This window comes from Etheostoma spectabile, chromosome 13 (genome assembly GCF_008692095.1).
Source record: "Etheostoma spectabile isolate EspeVRDwgs_2016 chromosome 13, UIUC_Espe_1.0, whole genome shotgun sequence".
NCBI lineage: Eukaryota > Metazoa > Chordata > Actinopteri > Perciformes > Percidae > Etheostoma > Etheostoma spectabile.
In genome coordinates this window covers 17191511-17211413 of record NC_045745.1, presented here as the reverse complement: position 1 = coordinate 17211413, position 19903 = coordinate 17191511, and the positions used below count along the sequence as shown (strand labels likewise).

General features: G+C 38.2%; 2 protein-coding genes across 6 annotated transcripts in view; one reads left to right on the top strand and one right to left on the bottom strand.

Moving 5' to 3' along the window:
- LOC116700245 (collagen alpha-1(XV) chain) overlaps positions 1 to 19197 on the top strand; it is a 60007-nt gene extending 40810 nt beyond the window's left edge. For 4 of the 5 annotated variants that reach the window (XM_032533279.1, XM_032533277.1, XM_032533276.1 and 1 more), the window contains 20 exons: positions 434 to 499; positions 788 to 823; positions 1178 to 1240; positions 1372 to 1461; positions 2178 to 2213; positions 2370 to 2423; positions 3112 to 3168; positions 3452 to 3511; positions 4055 to 4099; positions 5962 to 6028; positions 7275 to 7300; positions 7457 to 7555; positions 7808 to 7952; positions 8115 to 8179; positions 8908 to 9039; positions 9161 to 9259; positions 9457 to 9531; positions 16465 to 16662; positions 17317 to 17432; positions 17996 to 19197. In XM_032533279.1, coding sequence (XP_032389170.1) covers positions 434 to 499; positions 788 to 823; positions 1178 to 1240; positions 1372 to 1461; positions 2178 to 2213; positions 2370 to 2423; positions 3112 to 3168; positions 3452 to 3511; positions 4055 to 4099; positions 5962 to 6028; positions 7275 to 7300; positions 7457 to 7555; positions 7808 to 7952; positions 8115 to 8179; positions 8908 to 9039; positions 9161 to 9259; positions 9457 to 9531; positions 16465 to 16662; positions 17317 to 17432; positions 17996 to 18218 — 1752 coding nt within the window. In that variant the 3' untranslated portion in view covers positions 18219 to 19197. The remainder of the gene's footprint in view (positions 1 to 433; positions 500 to 787; positions 824 to 1177; positions 1241 to 1371; positions 1462 to 2177; positions 2214 to 2369; positions 2424 to 3111; positions 3169 to 3451; positions 3512 to 4054; positions 4100 to 5961; positions 6029 to 7274; positions 7301 to 7456; positions 7556 to 7807; positions 7953 to 8114; positions 8180 to 8907; positions 9040 to 9160; positions 9260 to 9456; positions 9532 to 16464; positions 16663 to 17316; positions 17433 to 17995) is intronic. The other variant, XM_032533278.1, reaches the window with a different exon arrangement.
- The window catches only part of LOC116700246 (5'-3' exoribonuclease 1), a 27655-nt gene continuing 25861 nt past the window's right edge, over positions 18110 to 19903 (bottom strand). The window contains exon 42 of the mRNA XM_032533282.1: positions 18110 to 18240. The gene's annotated coding sequence lies outside the window, so the exon portion shown is untranslated. The remainder of the gene's footprint in view (positions 18241 to 19903) is intronic.

Genomic DNA, 19903 nt, shown 5'->3' with positions numbered 1-19903 from the left:
CATAGTTTATAAAAATGCAGCGCAGTGACGATGCAGACATTTCATTCACACGACGTGTGTAACTCTGCTGACCCGCTATTTGACCCGTAATGGACCCATTCACCATCCTGCATGCTAGACTCTGGATAATGAGTCAGCAAGTATTCATCGTGATAATTAATTGTGATCTAATTTTGCCATAATCGTGCAGCCCCAACCGCAGATGTAAATCCCATGTGGCTTAAAAATGCTTTCTCAGCTTATGTTAATAGGTGCAGTAAAGAGTCGCAATAACATCCAATAAAATAACAAAAATAAAACTACATTTAAAAATACATTTATACCATTTATAGTCGGTAGTTTCATGACCATGTTGAATGAATTTTACAAACCTCTAAATATGTAAAATATGCAAACAGTGCCCACATTTAATCATTGACTATTCTGTCTACAGCTGCTGCTCAATGTTACAGATGGTATCTTCAACTTCACAGAGATCAGAGGACCACCAGGGCCCATGGTGCGTAGCACTACGCTATTAATATCTTTTAAGATGATACCTGGATTACCGCTACTTGCATGTGTGACATCAAAAATTCAGGGAGAAATTTTAGAGCTACAATACAAGAAGCCAATACTTTACTGTAGCAGAAGCAATGCATTTAAAGTGCTTTGGCTGCATTTGTGTTTGATGTTGTGTATGAGCATGTCATTAACCCAGTTCTACTGCTTTTGCCTGCATCCCTGTTTATGTGTACATATGCATGTATGTGTGTGTGGATGTGTGTGTTTTGTCTGCGTGTTGCAGGGCCCTGAAGGCTTGCCTGGCAGAGCTGGATTTCCTGTAAGAGCAATTTGCTACACTACCTTATGCTGAGCATTTGTATCTCGTGATGTCTGAGTTATGAAAATTTGATTTAAGTGTGTACATGAGTATTTTTCTATGAACAAAGATGCAACAATAATTTCAAAGCAATGTAACATATTCTTTTCCGATTTTGCCTTTGCTGTCTTTGGGTTAAACAGGGTAGGTATGTTGTTGCCACGGATGGTGTTTTTTTTGTTTATATCACTTTAATATAATTTTAGCTCTTCATAAATCCAGACCAGGACCCATGAAATGTTTTTTTACATATATACTGTAGAATCTACAAATCTTTAAACCTTCCATTTTAAAATGCTATCATCCTTACTCCAGGGCCCCAGAGGACCGAAGGGAGACATAGGCCCTCCAGGTGTCCAGGGGCCCGCAGGGTACAAGGTGAGGACTAAACAGAATGGGGATTGTTATGACAAATATCATGTCACAAATACGTGTTAAAAAATGTCTAACATATAATACTGTTTATGCAGAAGTATTTAACCGCCATAACCATGTCTTTACACTTACAGGGAGAGAAGGGTGAGCCGGGGGTGACCATTGCTGCTGATGGATCCCTCTTATCAGCGCCAAAAGGCCCCCAGGGTCCCAAAGGCATCAAGGTACCAGAAAAGAAATCCCTTACCCCTATCTGGCCATACCTTACCCAGTAACCTACAGTGGGCAATGACAGTAAGATGATGCATCTAATAATGTAACCCCAGGAAGTAAGATTTATGCCCTGGTCCCTCCATGCTACCCCACAGATACTCAGTTTTCCACAATAATAAAGAGTTGAGGTCTACCTGCACTGCAGTATATCAACAGCAGTCACTCAGCCAGTCAAAGACACACATTTGAGTTACTGGATACGATAAGCACACAGAAGGATGAGTACATTTAAAGATTGGATGTCAATATTTCTTACCAACTCTACTTGTGTTGATGCATTGTACAGCGATGTAACTTGACATGTCAATGTTTTTCTGGCTGTTATAATTCAATAAGATTCCTAAATTGAAATATTATAAACTACATTACACCTCCTTCCTTAAGAAGTCAAGGTCAAAACGTTCTGTTTTATTATCCCTTGTAATGTACTTCAATTGCTCCCAGTGTTCTAGTTATTGCACACTGACCACTGCAAGTGTCCTAAATCCTAATCCTAAAGCCGAATAAATACAAAGGAGCTCAACTTCTTTAAAGACATGAATCTGTGATTTTGGGAAGATGGGGATATTCTTCAGTTGTTCTAGAAACAAGCAGTCTTTGAAATCTCTTTTCACATTTTCTTCGAATTCTCATGTGTCATTTTGCTGTTCTGCGTTGTAATGTATAGGGTGACCGTGGGTTCCCTGGACCTGCTGGACTTATGGTGAGCTCATGTCAAATAAAAAAAAACCTACAGACTCACATTCGTTAATTAAGACAAGCTCCACACATATTTTTCTTCTTGTTCTTATGAACTACTGTGGAAAACTGCTAAACGAGGAATTAATTTTTGTGTACATCACTGTGTTTCTTATCCCAGGGCCCAATAGGACCATCTGGACAAAAAGGAGAATATGGCTTCCCCGGTCGCCCTGTGAGTACCTTGTATTAGTTGTGTATTTGTCAGGAAATTACCATCTGTTTGTTGATAGAGTGTGTGTTGAGGTACTGCCACTCAAAACTCAATGTAAAAAGTGCATAACCCCAATATATTATTTGTGTAATATATTTCTTGGTGCCAAAAGAAACCTTTCAGTGTTGGACCTTCCACACAAAACATGCAGCAGTTCTTGAAGTCTTTGGTTGGCTAGTACTCAAATGATATATTGCACTTGTATAGAGTACATGTACTGATTATAGACAAAATAAACTACAAGCATTTGTGCCAGTGGCCACAGACACAGCCCAATAAAAGTACATGATCAGGGAACACTTGCAGAGCTCCATGTGTCACTCAACGCCTCGCCAGGCTCATGAGAAGGTACGCTAGGCCAAAGGAAGAAATAAGAGAGCAGACCAGCTTATTTGCTAAATCAAGATGATTCAGAAAATCACAACAGCAATTAATATAAACATCATTGATCCATCTCTACATGTACAAAAAATGACCCAAAACACCCCAGAACTCCCCGGAACTGTTCAAACCTGGAGGATGTCAGCACCTCATGCTTTGGAAGACATTCCTTTCTTTGTCCCGCAAGAAGGGGATATTCACATTTGTAGTATATTTGTAGTACACACTGCACAAAGCCTGACGTGTATGAATGTTTCTCTTCCTGTAGGGTCGATCTGGTATGCCTGGGAGGAAAGGGGACAAAGGAGATGCTGTCGGCCTACCGGTAAGAGGGAAAGGAATGAAAGAAAAGATCTGTGATTTTCTTGTTGTTGGATACCGAATCAATAAGGCATTTAACATTTAAGACCAATATATTCACATAACTACAAATAAGACATACAAGAATTGCTGATGTAACAGATTGTTGGTGGTGGGGTGACCCTTTTGTTCACATTAGGATCATGGCTTGTCCCTTTAGTTAGTTTTCACTTCACTTTGAAACTGTCTGACTATCTCATTAATGAGATGGGGCACTGACACTGATGTGATTATATTGTCTCTCTCAGGGACCTCCAGGTCCTCCGGGCCCACCTGGACATCCAGGAAAAGTTGTTGGGCTGAAAGGAGTAAGTTTCCATCTTTTTATTTCTCTACTTTATCATTTTTAGTTGGACTGGGGGGACGATACACAGCCAACAACTTGCATTACAATTTTTAAAAGGCTTGTCTTAGAGACATATGTTAAGTATAGATTAAAATAAGCCCACATCCAGAAAACGTTTTTATATTGATGATCTGAATTATTATGACAGGGTTGGCTTCCACAGAACATCACCAAACATGGGGATGTGTACTAGAATTCAGAAAAGTATGGCTCCAGTAGTCAGAGATTAAAAATACAACACATATAATTAAATGTTGTTTTGGACCCCAGGAAGAATAGCTCGTCGTCTAGGGGTCAGCTAATGGGGATCCTTATAATAAAGCTAAACTAAACATACTGGCTTTGACAAAAAAGATCCGTGATCAAGTATAAGTAGTCTGTGGAGCACCACTATCATTGAAAGCCAGCCTGTTGGTGTGTGAATTCATATCTGTGAAGTTCTACAGTACAGTGTTTGACCTGACTCATTTAGTCTGATTACACTGCTCTTCTTTGAATTTTAAAGACAGTGTTTCCGGTGCGCCCCAGACCGCACTGCAAAAAGGGACGAGTAAGTCTTAGTCGGACCATCTGATTGGTCTGTTTCACTTTGAAATCGGACCATCCGGTGGTTCTTTTGGTGTCTTTTTTTTGTGTCTTTTTGGGTGTGGCAGCATGGCAACTTTCTGGTCTGGGCTACAAACAACTCTTTTACCTCCCTTCATTTTCTCATCTCCTTCCTCTTGGCTCTCCTACTGTCCTAATGATCCTTAAAAAGGCTACGTGTTTGTCGTTCTGGCCCCATTTCATCAGGCGTTAACATTCCTCTTATAGGCAGGTTGTGTCTAAACATCATTATCTTACCTACCTGACACATACTTGTGGTTGGATCTACATGCAAACGGGATTGTAAGTAGTTGCCAGATGTGGATTAAAGATGCATTAGCCATCTGTAAATGCAATGTGGCTATTCCAATCTTTGCATATTGAGTTTATTTATAGCCAGGTTTTCTGTGTCTGGGAAATCCAATCTTATCACCCATGACAAATGTTAATGCCAGGTGTTAAAGGGGTCTGAGCCTAAATCCTGCTTGCCTCGTCTGTCCTTACCGCCCTCAACAAAGAGGAAGCGCTGGTAAACCTCTAATTGACACTATTGATACTCTTCTGCTGTATGTACGTAAGAGTCATTGCCAATTCACTTTTTTAGTTCAATCAATTCAAAAAAAGAATACATAGAGGAGATTTTACAAAGAGCATGGTCATGACAGGCTATTTCATTTTTATTGATTCCAAAGAAATGCTACTTCCTTAATTGATTGTATTGTGATATATGTTTTTTTTATATAGTTGAGATATATCAAACTTTGGCTTGCTGTTCATCAGGTAGACATAAATCTTTTCAGAAATGTACAGTCTATTCTCATGGTGCTGGGTTTTTGAGTTCTGCTTGAAAACTTTCTGTTTGAAGTATGCAGTTCTGTGGCCTCTGGTGACGCTGCAGCTTCTGTTTTGCTGAATTCCAATCACGTAAACTGGTAATAGGCGCTAATGGGGGTTATGTATACATACACACATTCTTATCAGAAAACCAGCCACAATAGCTGTGCAAAGTTCATTACAATTGTGAAATTCTGCCAAAGTCTGAATACTGGTTGGAAGTGGAATTTGATGTAAGTATATAATTTGATAAAAATCTACCTATGGAGGTTTGATCTAAGACTTATGATTGGAATTTGGCCCTTCAAATGTCATTTTTGAGGTTTGGTGACGGGCTCCTCCATGTAAAATGAATGTCTAAACTTTCACCTGACTCATAAGTGAATGGGAATTCATGACACTACCATGATTAAGTGTACAGTAGGTCACATCCAATTTTTTCATTTTGATGATTAACAATTCTATTTAAGACATTTGCGAGATGCAATGAATTGCACAAAATCATCATTAAAGGCAGCAGCGGTCAATGATGTGTGATAGGGGTGTCCAGGACGTCTTTGACTTGAGTAACTTACTGTAACAACATGTTGAAATCAGCAACAGTTTAAATGCATTCATTAATGCAGATCTGTTTCAGAAAAGCATGTTTTAACCCTTTTCCTTAACCTTTTGTATTTTAACCACCGCAGCCAAGACTGGGTTGTACATGCTGGTATATCTAGCATGCGTCCATTGTATTTACAGTAATAGGTGTTTTTGCAGTGCTGACAGTGATGGATTTTTCCATCTGTGTCTTTTTATTACTGTGTTTTTCACTGTACAGATTTTCAAACTTTCATCTATGTGTTGAGCACTCTGTGCCTTGTGTGCATGTGCACAATGTGCTGGTATCCATGCATTGGTAAGTGCTGTGGGGTGTGTGTGTGTGGTGTGTGTGTTGGTGTGTGTTTGTGGTGTGTGTGTGTTTGTGTGTGTGTTGGTGTGTGTGTGTAGGAGTCATTGAGAGGGGAAGAGTTAGCTAAAGGAGACAAAGGCGATGTAGGAATACCTGGAGAGCCAGGTAAGACCTTTACAACAGACATCCCATGTGATGCAATGACTTGCTCCTCACCTACACCTGGGTTCCCAGTGGTTAAAACCATTTATATATATATATATATATTATATATATATAATATTATATATAATATAATATGTGTGTGTGTGTGTGTGTGTGTAAGTGTGTAGTATGTGCAAACGTTTTTGGCAGGTGATTAATGCTGTAAACTAAGACTTTCAAAAATGGAAGTGTCAATAGTTCATTTTCATCTATTAACAAAATGCAGTGAATGAACAGAAGACTAAATCAAATCAAGATTTGGTGTGACCCCCCTTTGCCTTCAAGGCAGCATCAATTCTTCTAGGTACACTTAATCCCAGACACACTCGATGATGTCGAAGTCAGGGCTCCACCATGCTTCACTGTTGGGTGCACACACTCATTGTCCCACTGGTTTCAGCCAGTTCTGAGCTGATGCCACTGCTGGACATCTCCGATTTCAAAGGGAAACGAGCTTGATGTGTTTTCTATCTGCTCCACTACATTTCCTTGGCCGACCACTGCGTCTAGGCAAGGCAAGGCAAGGCAGCTTTATTTGTATAGCACATTTCAGCAACGGGCAATTCAAAGTGCTTTACACAAGTCAGTTAAACAGATAAAACAACAAGTACAAACAGTTAAAAATCATAAACATTAAAAACCAATAAAACACATGAATAGACAGTTAAAAACAAAACAGAAACATTTGGACACATAAAACACAAGAATAAAAGTTACAGTGCAGCATAAAGAAATTTAAAGAACTGAGCAGTATTTAAGAAGGCAGCATCAAAAAGAAAGGTGTTCACCTTGATTAAAAGAACTGAGAGTAGCAGCGGATCTGCGGTTTCTGGGAGTTTATTCCAGATATGAGGAGCATAAAACTGAAAGCTGCTTCACCCTGTTTAGTTCTGACTCTGGGGACAGAAAGTAGATTCTCAACGATTCTCAACGTTGCCTGACTTTTTGTACCTGTAAGAATTAATGCTGGTTTGAAGGCAAATAGTAGTAACACCAAATATTGATGTGATTTCGATTTTGTAAATTGATAAAAATAAACAATCATTATATTTTTGAAAACATTCTTAGAATACAGCATTTTCTCACACCTGCCTAAGACTTTTGCACAGTACTGTGAATATGTATATATATATATATATATATATATATATATATATTGTATATGTAGAACTTATACTCATTAAAGTCTTCTCATTTTTCTTCTCAGCACCCGGGTTTCCAGATGGAATTGTGGTGAGTACTGATTCAGAATACACTCAAATCACTGTGACATGTGTGAAGGGGGACGCTGGCAGTGAGAGACTCAGAACTTCTGGATCCTCCTGAATTTGTCTTTAAATGGCGTGTGGTTGATCTTCAGTATTTGTCACTTTTTTGTGGATCTCTAAGGGTGCAAGTGGTGATAAGGGATACAAAGGTCAGAAGGGAGAGAAGGGTGACGTCGGTCTGCCTGGTCCACCAGGACTGCCCGGGAGGTCAGGACTTGTGGTAAGTTCTAATAATCATAAGCTACATCCAGAAAATACTGTTCCACTTAGTTAGTAATTATTCAGGTATTGGAATTATGAATTGTAATCAATGTCTCGGATCACATGACCTATATATATATATATGCTAATGTTTGCTGAGTTTACTGTTGTTGAATATCTTTGAGGTTGCGTGTACCACAAAGTGAAAATGTTCACCTGAATAAAATGGTAAAAAGCAGTGAGGAATTGCTAGATGACTCTGTTCCTGTAGGGTCCAAAAGGGGAGTCGATCGTGGGTCCTCAAGGACCTGTTGGTCCTGTGGGCGAACCTGGGGCCCCTGGGTTCGGACGACCTGGTCCCCGAGGGCCGCCTGGTCCTGCTGGACCCCCAGGACCTGCACCTGCATATGGATCGGGTATGTGAATGTGCGAAAAAGATGGAGACCTTCGCTCATACCCATAAAAGTTATAGATCTCATGTATTACATGTCAGTCTGACTGGAACCATTGTCTTGTATCTGTTAAATGTATTTCTGACGTGTCATCATCATCATCATCATCATCATAATCATCATCAGGTGTTAGTACCCCCGGCCCTCCTGGTCCTGCTGGCCCACCAGGATCTCCAGGATATGCCAATCCGGTAAAGTAGCTGCCATTTAGCAAGGCATTTTACCTCAATCTGATGTTTTTTCACTTGTCAAGGGCTGTCTTTTGCACTACAAGAAATATACAGTACATACTAACATTTAACATTTAATGCGTACGTTTTTATGTTGTACCACAGAGTGTATGCATTTACAATGCTTTAGTCCTAATAATATAATAATAAGGGTCGTTTTATGTTCTAGTTTTATTTCTGATAGAGTAATGTTAGATATTCTATCTAACATTGTTTTTTCAACAGACATTTACATCGATAGTCTGGCATTATAATTTATTTGCCTTTGGTGTACTGTGGAGTGGTAAAGACTGTTTTTAGTGGCAGGCTAGCAGATACTGTTGACTTGCACTAGCCTAGCACCAGCCAACTCTGCAACTGGAAGGAGTGGATGAAAAGTGGTGAAAACTGTCTCACAAACACACTGGCTACCTTGGAAATAAGGTCTTATGTTCAAAATTCTGAAATTATTATTTTTTTGAATTTTTTTAAGTAAAAAACGAACAGTCCCTAAAAATCTCAATTTTTTTTTAGAATTTTTGTGAATTTAGTGACATTGTCTGACTTATTTTAACATGATTTGTCTTAATATTGACACTTATTTGGACAAATGTCCAGAACAGATTTATCTGTAGTATAGATACATTGATAAAATGACTCTTACTAGTAAATAATGCCAGTATGATGCTGTGATTGTTGTGTATGTTCAGGTAACTATCTATAAGACGAGCCACGCTCTGAGCAGAGAGACTCAACGGGCTGCAGAGGGAACCTTCGCCTACGTGTCTGAGAAGGGAGGAGAGCTCTACATCAGAGCGCGCAACGGCTGGCGCAAGATCCAGGTGCGTATGCGGATATGTGTAAGTTTGGATCAATGTGTGGACATAACCTGATAAAAATGGACTTGACTGGGGAAATCAACGTTGGATCATAGCTCTAAACCAGATTCTGTATGTATTTCAGCTCGGAGAGTTAATCCATTCGGGACCTTCCCCCTCAGCAGCGTCTCAGACGATCAGCAAACTACCAGAGTGGACCCAACAACACAGGATCCACAGCCAGGTACACACACACATGCACACACATGCACACACACACACATACACACACCCAGTGAGTGTGAGTTAACTCACAATTCCAAATCTGAGAAGACCTGTTCCTGTCTGAAGTAATGCATACATCTTTGGAAACACCTTTAAAAATATCCTTACATTAAAAAGTAAGGACAAAACACACTAATTCCTGCTTTTGTGGAACAGGAGCTTCAAGATGGCAGTCGAGGATATCAGCCCAGCTATAATGTACTACCACAGACCTTCAATGCTGTACCTGGGGTGAGTGTACCAAACACACACCTACCGACTCATAGATACATACATGCACGCATAGGTCCTTCAAACAACTTCCCTGCTGTACCTCGTAGAAGACTGAAAACACAAGGGGACTGTGCATTTGCTCTCCTGGGTCCCGGGCTTTGGAATAGTCTTCCTCTGGGACTCATGTCAGCAAACTGAAGACCTATCCATCTCTTTTCTAAATGTTTTTGTGCTTGAGCCATGTGCTCTATTTTGAATAGTAGCCTCTAATTGTTCTGGTGTAATGTATGTGCTGCTGTAATGTTTGTGTTGTACTCATCTTTTGTTCTTTTAAACTTTTTTTTGTAAAGCACTTTGTAACAAAAGATGCTATGAAAAACAAGAAAATGCATTATTTATGCATATATATTCCTAATACTTATATTATTGTTATCATAACACAAATACACACAATATACTGTAAAAAAATAATTAATATAAATCAATTGCAAAGCTGTGTTATTGTTCATATTACTGTCTGTAATTGTAACAGCAGCTGATCCTTCATGCTTTGCATTGACTTGATGTTTAATTATCACACAAAGAGCACTCGTAAACGTCCCATTGAATAAACCTAAAAAAGCCTAAAAAATAAGTGGTATTAATATAATGACCTCACCTTGAGCACCAGAAAAAGTGATAAAAAGGCATAGTGAAGTTTTTCAATAAAAGTCACAGTATTGAATGTTTAAAAAAAACTTTTTAAAGTCATAGTATAGCATGTCATGATTTGAATACTGAACCTTGTGTCTTCAAACCATTCTATCACCCTAAGCTATCAGACCAACGACAAACACTAGGGCTTGGGCACATTTGCCTCTTTCACTTGATTTATTGGACATCAAAACTTACCAAAGCATTTTAGGTTTGAACGCTTAACCTTCCGTCTTTCAACCATGCTCTCATCTCCGTGAGCTATCTGACCCGACACAAAAGCTAAGCAAGAAAAGGTCATGGTATAGTATGTTGAAAAAAGTGATTAAAACCGTCATAGTATAACATGAACCTAAAGTTTACCATGAGTCATAAAAATTAATGAAAAAAGTCATAGTAAAACATGTCAAAAAAGTCGTAGCATGTCGGGAAAAGTGAAAAAAATCATAGTATAGTATGTCGAAAAAATTAATAAAAAAAAGTCATAGTATAGTATGTCGAAAAAATGTAAAAAAAATTCATAATCGAAAAAAGGGATAAAAAAGTCATAGTAAAACATGATGAAAAAGTTATAGCATGTTGAAAAAAGTGACAAAACGTCATAGTATAGTGTGTCAAAAAAATGTATTAAAAAAGTATATTATGTAAGCTATCTGACCTGACACGAGACTTCTGTTTAAAAAAGTGATGAAAAGGTCATAGTATAGTATTTTGGAAAAAGTGATGAAAAGTTATAGTAGAGTATGTCGAAAAAGTATCATTAAAGTATGTCAACAAAAGGGATTAAAGTCACAGTATAGAATGTTGAAAAAAGTGATAAAAAGTCATAGTATAGTAAGTTGTAAAAAGTGATAAAAAAGTCATAGTATATTATGTGGAAAAAATTGATAGTGATAAAACGTCATAGTTTAGCATCTCGAAAAAGGTGATAAAAAATGAATTGTATTTTACGTCATCTTTTTTCATTCTTTATGACTGTAAGTGGTTCTGAAACGTTTACATTCTCTGGGATTTGAACGCTCAACCTTTGGACGCTTAAGCATGGCCTTATCACTCTAAGTTATCTGACCTGACGTAATCTTCATGTCTTTGGGTTATTTGTCTCTTTCACACAGTAGCTTGGACTTAAAAAATTTACCATGAGTCATAAAAATTGTTGAAAGAAGTCATAGTAAAACATGTCGAAAAAGTCCTAACATGTCGGAAAAAGTGAAAAAAATCATGATATAGTATGTTGAAAAAATGTATAAAAAAAGTCATAGCATAGTATGTTAAAAAAATTTAATAAAAATTCAAAGTCGAAAAAAGGGATAAAGTCATAGTAAAACATGTCCAAAAGTTATAGTATAGCATGTCAAAAAAAGTGAAAAAAGTCATAGTGTAGTATGTCAAAAAATATATATCATGCAGCATCATAGCACTTAGTAGATTAGCCCTCACAGCTAACACATAAACACAAATTTACCATAAGTCGTAAAAAGTGATAAAAAAGTCATATTATAGTATGTCGAAAAAATGTATTCTATATATATCATGTCAAGACTTCCTGTCATCTAGTTTCATTTTTTTATGACTGTAAGTGGTTGTGAAACATTTGCATTCTCTGGGATTTGACCACTCAACCTTAGGAAGCTTAAGCTGACCTGACCTATGCTTCATGTCTTTGGGATATTTGTCTCCTTCACTTAGTAGATTGGCCTTGAACATTTACACAGACATAAGTTTACCATGAGTCATAAAAATTGATGAAAAAAGTCATAGTAAAACATGTTGAAAAAGTCATAGCATGTCGGGAAAAGTGAGAAATCATAGTATAGTATGTTGAAAAAATTGATGAAAAAAGTCATAGCATAGTATGTTAAAACAAATTAATAAAAATTCATAGTCAAAAAAAGGGATAAAAAAAGTCATAGTAAAACATGTCGAAAAAATGTTATAGTATAGCATGTTGAAAAAAGTGATAAAACGTAATAGTATAGTATGTCGAAAAAATGTATTAAAAAATTATGTTATGTTAGCTATCTACCTGACACAAAACTTATGCTTGAAAAAATGATGAAAAGGTCATAGTATAGTATGTTGAAAAAAGTGACAAAAAGTTATAGTATAGTATGTCGAAAAAAGTAAAAAAAAGTATCATTAAAGTATTTCAACAAAAGGGATTAAAGTCACAGTATAGTAATTTGTAAAAAGTGATAAAAAAATCATAGTATAGCATTTTGAAAACAGTGATAAAAAAGTCATATGTTGAAAATAGCAATAGAAAAATCATAATATAACATATCCCAAAAAGTCATGGTATAGTACGTTAAAAAAATTATTAAAAAGTCATAGTCAACGTCATAGTTTAGCTTGTCTAAAAAGGTGATAAAAAAAGTCATAGTATAGTATGTCTGAAAAATGTAATAGAAATTCATAGTTGAAAAAAGGGATAAAAAAGTTATAGTATAGCATGTTAAAAAAAAGTGATATGAAAGTCATAGTATCCATCCATCCGTCCATCTTCGACCGCTTATCCGGTATCGTGTCTCGGGGGCAGCAGCTCCAGTAGGGGGCCCCAAACTTCCCTTTCCCGAGCCACATCAACCAGCTCCGACTGGGGGATCCCGAGGCGTTCCCAGGCCAGGTTGGAGATATAATCTCTCACCTAGTCCTAGGTCTTCCGGGGCCTCTCCCAGGACGTGCCTGGAATACCTCCCTAGGGAGGGCCCAGGAGGCATCCTTACCAGATGCCCGAACCACTTCAACTGGCTCTTTCGACGCGAAGGAGCAGCGGCTCTACTCGAGCTCTCTCGGATGACTGTGTTCTCACCCTATTCTAAGGGAGACGCCAGCCACCCTCCTGAGGAAACCATTTCGGCGCTTGTACCCTGGATCTGTTCTTTCGGTCATGACCCAGCCTTCATGACCATAGGTGAGGGTAGGAACGAAAATTGCCCGGTAGATCGAGAGCTTTGCCTCTGGCTCAGCTCTCTTTCGTCACAACGGTGCGATAAACAGAATGTAATACCGCACCAGCTGCTCCGATTCTCCGACCAATCTCACGCTCCATAGTCCCCTCACTCGCGAACAAGACCCCAAGTACTTAAACTCCTTCACTTGGGGTAAGGACTCACTCCCTACTCGAAGAAGCACTCATCGGTTTCCTGCTGAGAACCATGGCCTCAGATTTAGAGGTGCTGATCCTCATCCCAGCCGCTTCACATCGGATGCGAACCGATCCAGAGAGTGCTGAAGGTCACAGACCGATGACGCCATCAGGACCACATTATCCGCAATAAGCTGCGATGAGATCCTAAGCCCACCGAACTGCAACCCCTCCCCGCCCCGACTACGCCTCGATATCCTGTCCATAAATATTTTAAACAGGATTGGTGACAAAGCGCAGCCCTGGCGGAGGCCAACCCTCACCTGGAACGAGTCCGACTTACTGCCGAGAACCCGGACACAGCTCTCGCTTTGGTCGTACAGAGATTGGATGGCCCTAAGAAGGGACCCCCTCACTCCATACTCCCATAGTCATAGTATAGTATGTCAAAAAAATTGATAGTGATAAAACGATGAGTGATAAAACGTCATAGTTTAACATGTCGAAAAAAGTCACATTATGGCAATTAGTGGGAAAACAGTCGTAATATAGTATCTCCGTGAGCTATCTGACCCGACACAAAAGTTAAGCAAGAAAAGGTCATGGTATAGTATGTTGAAAAAAGTGATAAAAATGTCATAGTATAACATGTCAAATAAAGTCTTTGTATAGTATGTCGAAAAAAGTAATGAAAAGAGTCAAAGTATAGCTTGTTGAAAAAAGTGATAAAAAGTCATAGTATATTATGTCGAAAAAAAATTACCAAAGGTATAGTATGTTAAAAAAGTCATAAAAAGTCAAAATATAGGATGTCAAAAAAAATCCTAGCATAGCATGTTGAAAAATATGAAAAAGTAATCCTATTGTTGCATAGTATGTTGAAAAAAGTATTAAAAAGTCAAAGTATAGCATGTCAAAAAAAGTGAAAAAAGTCAGTGTAGTATGTCAAAAATATATATCATGCAGAATCTAGCATTGTTGCACTTAGTAGATTAGTCCTCAAAACTTACATAAACACAAATTTACCATAAGTCGTAAAAAGTGATAAAAAAAGTCGTAATATAACATGTCGAAAACAAGTTGTAGTACAGCATGTCAAAAAAAAGTGATAAAAAAGTCATAGTGTAGTACGTCGAAAAAATGTGTTAAAGTATATTATGTAAGCTATCTGACCTGACACAAGACTTACATTTGAAAAAGTGCCGAAAAGGTAGTATGCTGAAAAGAGTGACAAAAAGTTATAGTATGTCGAAAAAAGTAAAAAATGTAACATTAAAGTATGTCAAAAAAAGGATAAAAGTCACAGTATAGAATGTTGAAAAAGTGATAAAAAGTCATAGTATAGTAAGTTGTAAAAAGTGATAAAAAAGCCATAGTATAGCATTTTGAAAACAGTGATAAAAAATATCATATCAAATATCATAATATAATATGTTGAAAATAGCAATAGAAAAATTATAATATAACATGTCCAAAAAAGTCATAGTATAGTACGTTAAAAATAGTAATAAAAACTCATAGTCAAAACAAGTGATAAAACGTCATAGTTTAACTTGTCTAAAAAGGTGATAAAGTCATAGTATAGCATGTCGAAAAAAGAGATTAAAAAAATCATAATATAACGTGTCCCAAAACGTCACAGCATAGTGTGTCAAAAAAAAAAGTGATAAAAAAGTCATATTATGGTACGTTAAAAAAGTGCATTCATCTCTCCAAACTAACGGAGAGTTGGGAAAGAGAGTGACACAGAAACAACTTTTCCTGTAATATGGGTCTTGAAAATAATTGCACCCTCTAATATTTGAACACTCAACCTTCAGTCTCCCAATCATTGTCTTATCACTCTAAGATATCCAACCTAAAAAAAATAGCTCCGTTTTTGAAACATTTGTCTCTTTTACTTATATTGGATCTCAAAACGTACCAAAACTTTTAAGATTCAAACACTCAAAATTCTGTCTTCTAATCATATTTTCATCTCCCTAAGCTATCAGAGATAATACAAGTTTCGAGTTTCTGGCATATTTGTCTCTTTCACTTAGTAGATTGGACCTCAAAACTTACAGAAATATATAAGGTTTAAACCAGGGGTCTTCAACAGGGGGTCCGCGACCCCTAGGGGGTCCGCGGAGGTACTGCATGGGGGTCGCGAAAGTTTTGGTTGATTAGACTTTTTTTTTTATATCCCCCCCCTCCCCCCTGCAATTTTTTCCACTAATTGAAATGTCTTTAAATACACATTAACATGAATTCAACACACTGTAGTAAACAGTTAATGGGGAGAAGATGTCTTTCAGTCATCAATGCACACATGGCACTATAGGACCAGTTTGATAAAACACAATTTTATACAATATATATAATTAGGGGGTCCCCGCTCCATCTCGCCATCAGTTTGGGGGTCCTTGGCCTGGAAAACGTTGAAGACCCCTGGTTTAAACACTTAACCTTCCATCTTCTATGCATACTTTCATCTCTCTAAGCTAACTGAGATGACAGGACAGTTATGTTTTTGTCATATTTTTGTCATATTTTTCTCTTTCACTTAGCATTTGAGACCTCAAAGACTCAACCTTCTGTCCTCCAATCATTCAATTTAAGCTATCTGAACTGAAGTTTTTGTCTCTGTAGTATGTTGAAAGAAATTGATAAAAACGTCATAAAAAAAGTCATCAAAAAAGTTATCAAAAAAGTTATCAAAAAAGTTATCAAAAAAGTGATTCAAAAAAGTCATAGTATAGTATGTTAAAAAAAAAGTGCATTCATCTCTCCAAACCAACAGGATGGGATAGAGAGTGACAGAAACACAACTTTTTTTCTACCGCTCTTTGTATTCTTCATTCCTTAGGAAATAAAAGCACCCTATAGAATTTGAACTGTCAATCTTGTGTCTTCCAATCATACTCTTATCTCCCTAAGCTAACTGACTGACAACCACTAAAAAGTGATAAAAGAAGTTCTTGTATAGTATGTCAAAAGGGATGAAAAAGTCTTGGTATAGTATGACAGACAAAAGGCACACACGTTATATGGAAAAGCATGCGCCTACCCACACCATGGACAGTGGAGACCCACACTCGAGCACGGAAAAGTGAACACATTTTCTAATAGCCGGAGATTTTGTGAATAGTTTAAAGCTGGAATGACTGACTGAATTTCCTCTTTCCCAGCTCCATCTGGTGGCGCTGAACACCCCGCTGAAAGGGGACATGCGTGGCATTCGCGGGGCAGACTTCCAGTGCTACCAGCAGGCCCGCTCCATGGGGCTGACAGCCACCTACAGGGCCTTCCTGTCCTCGCATCTCCAGGACCTAGCAACCATCGTGAGGAAGGTGGATCGCAATGACATGCCCGTAGTTAACCTCAGGGTGAGGAGAAACCTTTAGAACCTTCAATATGTTTTTTTTTTTTCTTGGGGTTAGGGCATGTCGCCCACTGTGTTCCTGCAGGTTTAAAGTTACACTGAGCAATGGTAATAGATGATTTGTTTATTGTTGACATCCTCTCCTCTCCTCTCCTCTCCATTGGATTTGTTTATTTTTGGTCCAAAATACAGTAATAAAAAAGAGACACATTTTTTTTAACTTTCTGACTCTGTCTGCAAAGTTGGCCATCCGCCAACTAATTCTATTTTATTCTAACTTAACTTAACTTAACTTTTTTCTCCTATGTCTCTGTAATGTGTATTAGTGTTATTCTGATGTGATTTAGGAATTTTCCCCAGTGTGGGAAATCTATCTTATCTTATCTTATCTTGTCTTATCTCATCTTATGCCAGTTCTGGAAGGACTGGTCGAGGCCCGATTGAGGGTGGAACATTCCTATTACCAGATGATGGACAATTTCAGTTGTTTTGGGGCTGTAGGGGGCTGGTATGCTCTGTGGGGGAGGATGGGGAGTTGCTGGTGAATGTTTCAGCACATTTCTATTTGTTTGACAGGTTTTGTAGATTTTTTGTGATTGTGATTCTTCTCTCCAAATAATCCAATAAAACCTTCTTCTCCCCTCTCATCTCCTCTCAGGGTGAAGTGTTGTTCAGTAGTTGGATGTCCATCTTCTCTGGGAATGGAGGCACATTTGAACCCTCCACACCCATCTACTCCTTCGACGGACGCAACGTGATGACAGACTCAGCATGGTAAGTGTGTAGGATTTGTGTATGACTTTACCAATCATCGGCCTCCATGTGTGCCAGGTGTTGCTTTAGGTACACAATGCCCCAGAGAAGAGGCTAGGTAAAAAGAGACCAGCCACTGTTGCATTAGCTTGACAAGCTAACAGTGTCAGCGATGGATGACATAAAGACAAAATATAGCTTCAGATTTTGGGTTTAGATCTCAAATCTGGTAATACCATTTTGGTTCACAATGCCTAAATAAGGCTGGCATGAAACAGGATCAGTTTTAGACCTTTCTAAACACATACAGTATAGGCAAATTAGAATTTCAATTGACCTAAGTGGCATGTCTTAAGACCTTTGGGAGGAGCACTCGGAGACACACACAGACACAGGGACGAATATGGAAACTCCACACAGAGAGGCTCTTCTTGCTGTGAAGCAACAGTGTTAACCACTGAGGAAACAGGAAGCAACTTCATCACTTCAATGTGTCTCTTTTTAATCTACCTAGCTCTCATTCTGATTTAGCACAGTGGCAGCCTATAACTCCAGTCACTACGTCTCTCCCCCTCTTTCCCCAGGCCAGAAAAGCTAGTGTGGCACGGCTCCAATACGGTGGGCATCCGCGTGACCACCAACTACTGCGAGGCGTGGAGGACGGCTGACGTGGCGGTGACGGGCCAAGCTGCGCTGCTGCAGACGGGGCGACTGTTGGGACAACACACCCGCTCCTGCTCCAACCACTACATAGTGCTGTGTATAGAGAACACATACGTGGGGAACACACATCAAAGGAGGACCTGAGGAGACTGAGGAAACACACCCACTCTCTCTCACATTAACACACATGCAGGCGTGCTGAAAGAGCAAGAGTAGAAAATGTGACACAGTGCACATACATTTTCATTGGAATGGGAAACACATGCAGGCACATACACACATCATGATGACATATCACTGCATAGAAATTACTTTCAAGCACACAGACAAAAGGCACCTTTGTGTACACGTGCGGATGACATACACACACGTTGTAGGAAAAAGCACGCGCCTACACTCGAGTGAACACATACAACGTGCACACACATTTGAGTTCCTTTCACTTTGTTTAGTTTCACCTTTAGCGCCAATGTGTAATCCAACACTTTAATGTTATTTATATTCCCTATGAATATATAATAGCACAGAATCATCACACAGGACATGCACAGTATGTGTGCACATGAGAGATGACTCTGCATATCAAGTTGATCTGAGAAGAAAATAATAACTTAACAGATCATTCCCCTTTACTGCTAATCGGTTCTACTTTGCATTTTTGCTGATCGTTTTCAAATATATGTCATCATTTATGTCATCGTCTTACGTTGTTTTTCTTAATATTTTTCCTGCACTTCTATGCAGCTATTGGTTTCAATCCATTTCCCCACAGTATCAAGTCTACATTATAGTTCTTTTCAGTGTAATGTTACTGCTGCATGGTGATGTCGTTTAGGTGTGGATTGGTTTTTTCAAGGCCAGACCCTGCAGGCAAGCTAGTGGAAAAGAAATACACATTGAAGTGATTATTTTACTACATTTTGTCTATTTGCATCTGCAGATTTTTTTTCAGATGAGTGTATAGGTTGTTTTATCCAAAAATATTCTCATACTCCAAGCAGAAATCTCCACTTCAGTAGTACTTACACATCACACATTCCAGCTGTATTCCTATTTTCTGAAGGTTTTTACAGAGTAGTTTGCAATACATCATTCATAGCCTGATTTGAATCACATTTTATTTTTTTAATATGGCAAAAATGTATTTCTTTGAGTGATAAAAAAGTGAAAATTCACTCTGTAAAACCCTTTGAGTCTAATATGTCAACACAGTGACACATTGAAACAAGAATTCTGATCCTGGCTTTGCCCAATGTTTAGATTTCTGTTCTGGAATTGTGGATTAGTGCATAAATGAGTGCATAGTTCATTATATAATGCATAATTTGCATATTTAAACATTACATTAAAAAAAAAACTAGTAACACAAAAAAAATCTCGTGCTAATGTAACTAATGAACTCAGGGAGTTTCATGATACCTGTTAGTCAAAGTGTGTACCCTATTCACCTGTAGTATCATATTCTGACAAAGGTAAAGTAGACTTGATGTTCACTGTGATGAACAAATCAGCCAAATTATTGTCAAGTAGGGAAAGAGATTAAAACTGTCTGTTTCGAACAGTTAAACATACATTAAAATGCCTAAAACAAACAGCAACATGGTTAGCTTGGATGTGAACTATACAGGAGGATTTCTGATTAGTTGCAAATGAAACTCTGGAAGTTTGAGTAATGATGGTCCATTTACAAATTGTAAGCTCATTTCCAAACACAGTGTTGTAGTTAGGTCTTGTGTATTGAACAGACGTGACGTTTTCAGGCTATGCAGGAAAATATAATAATCAGGTGTGTTTGTGTGTGTGTGTGTGTGTGTGTATGTGTGTGTGTG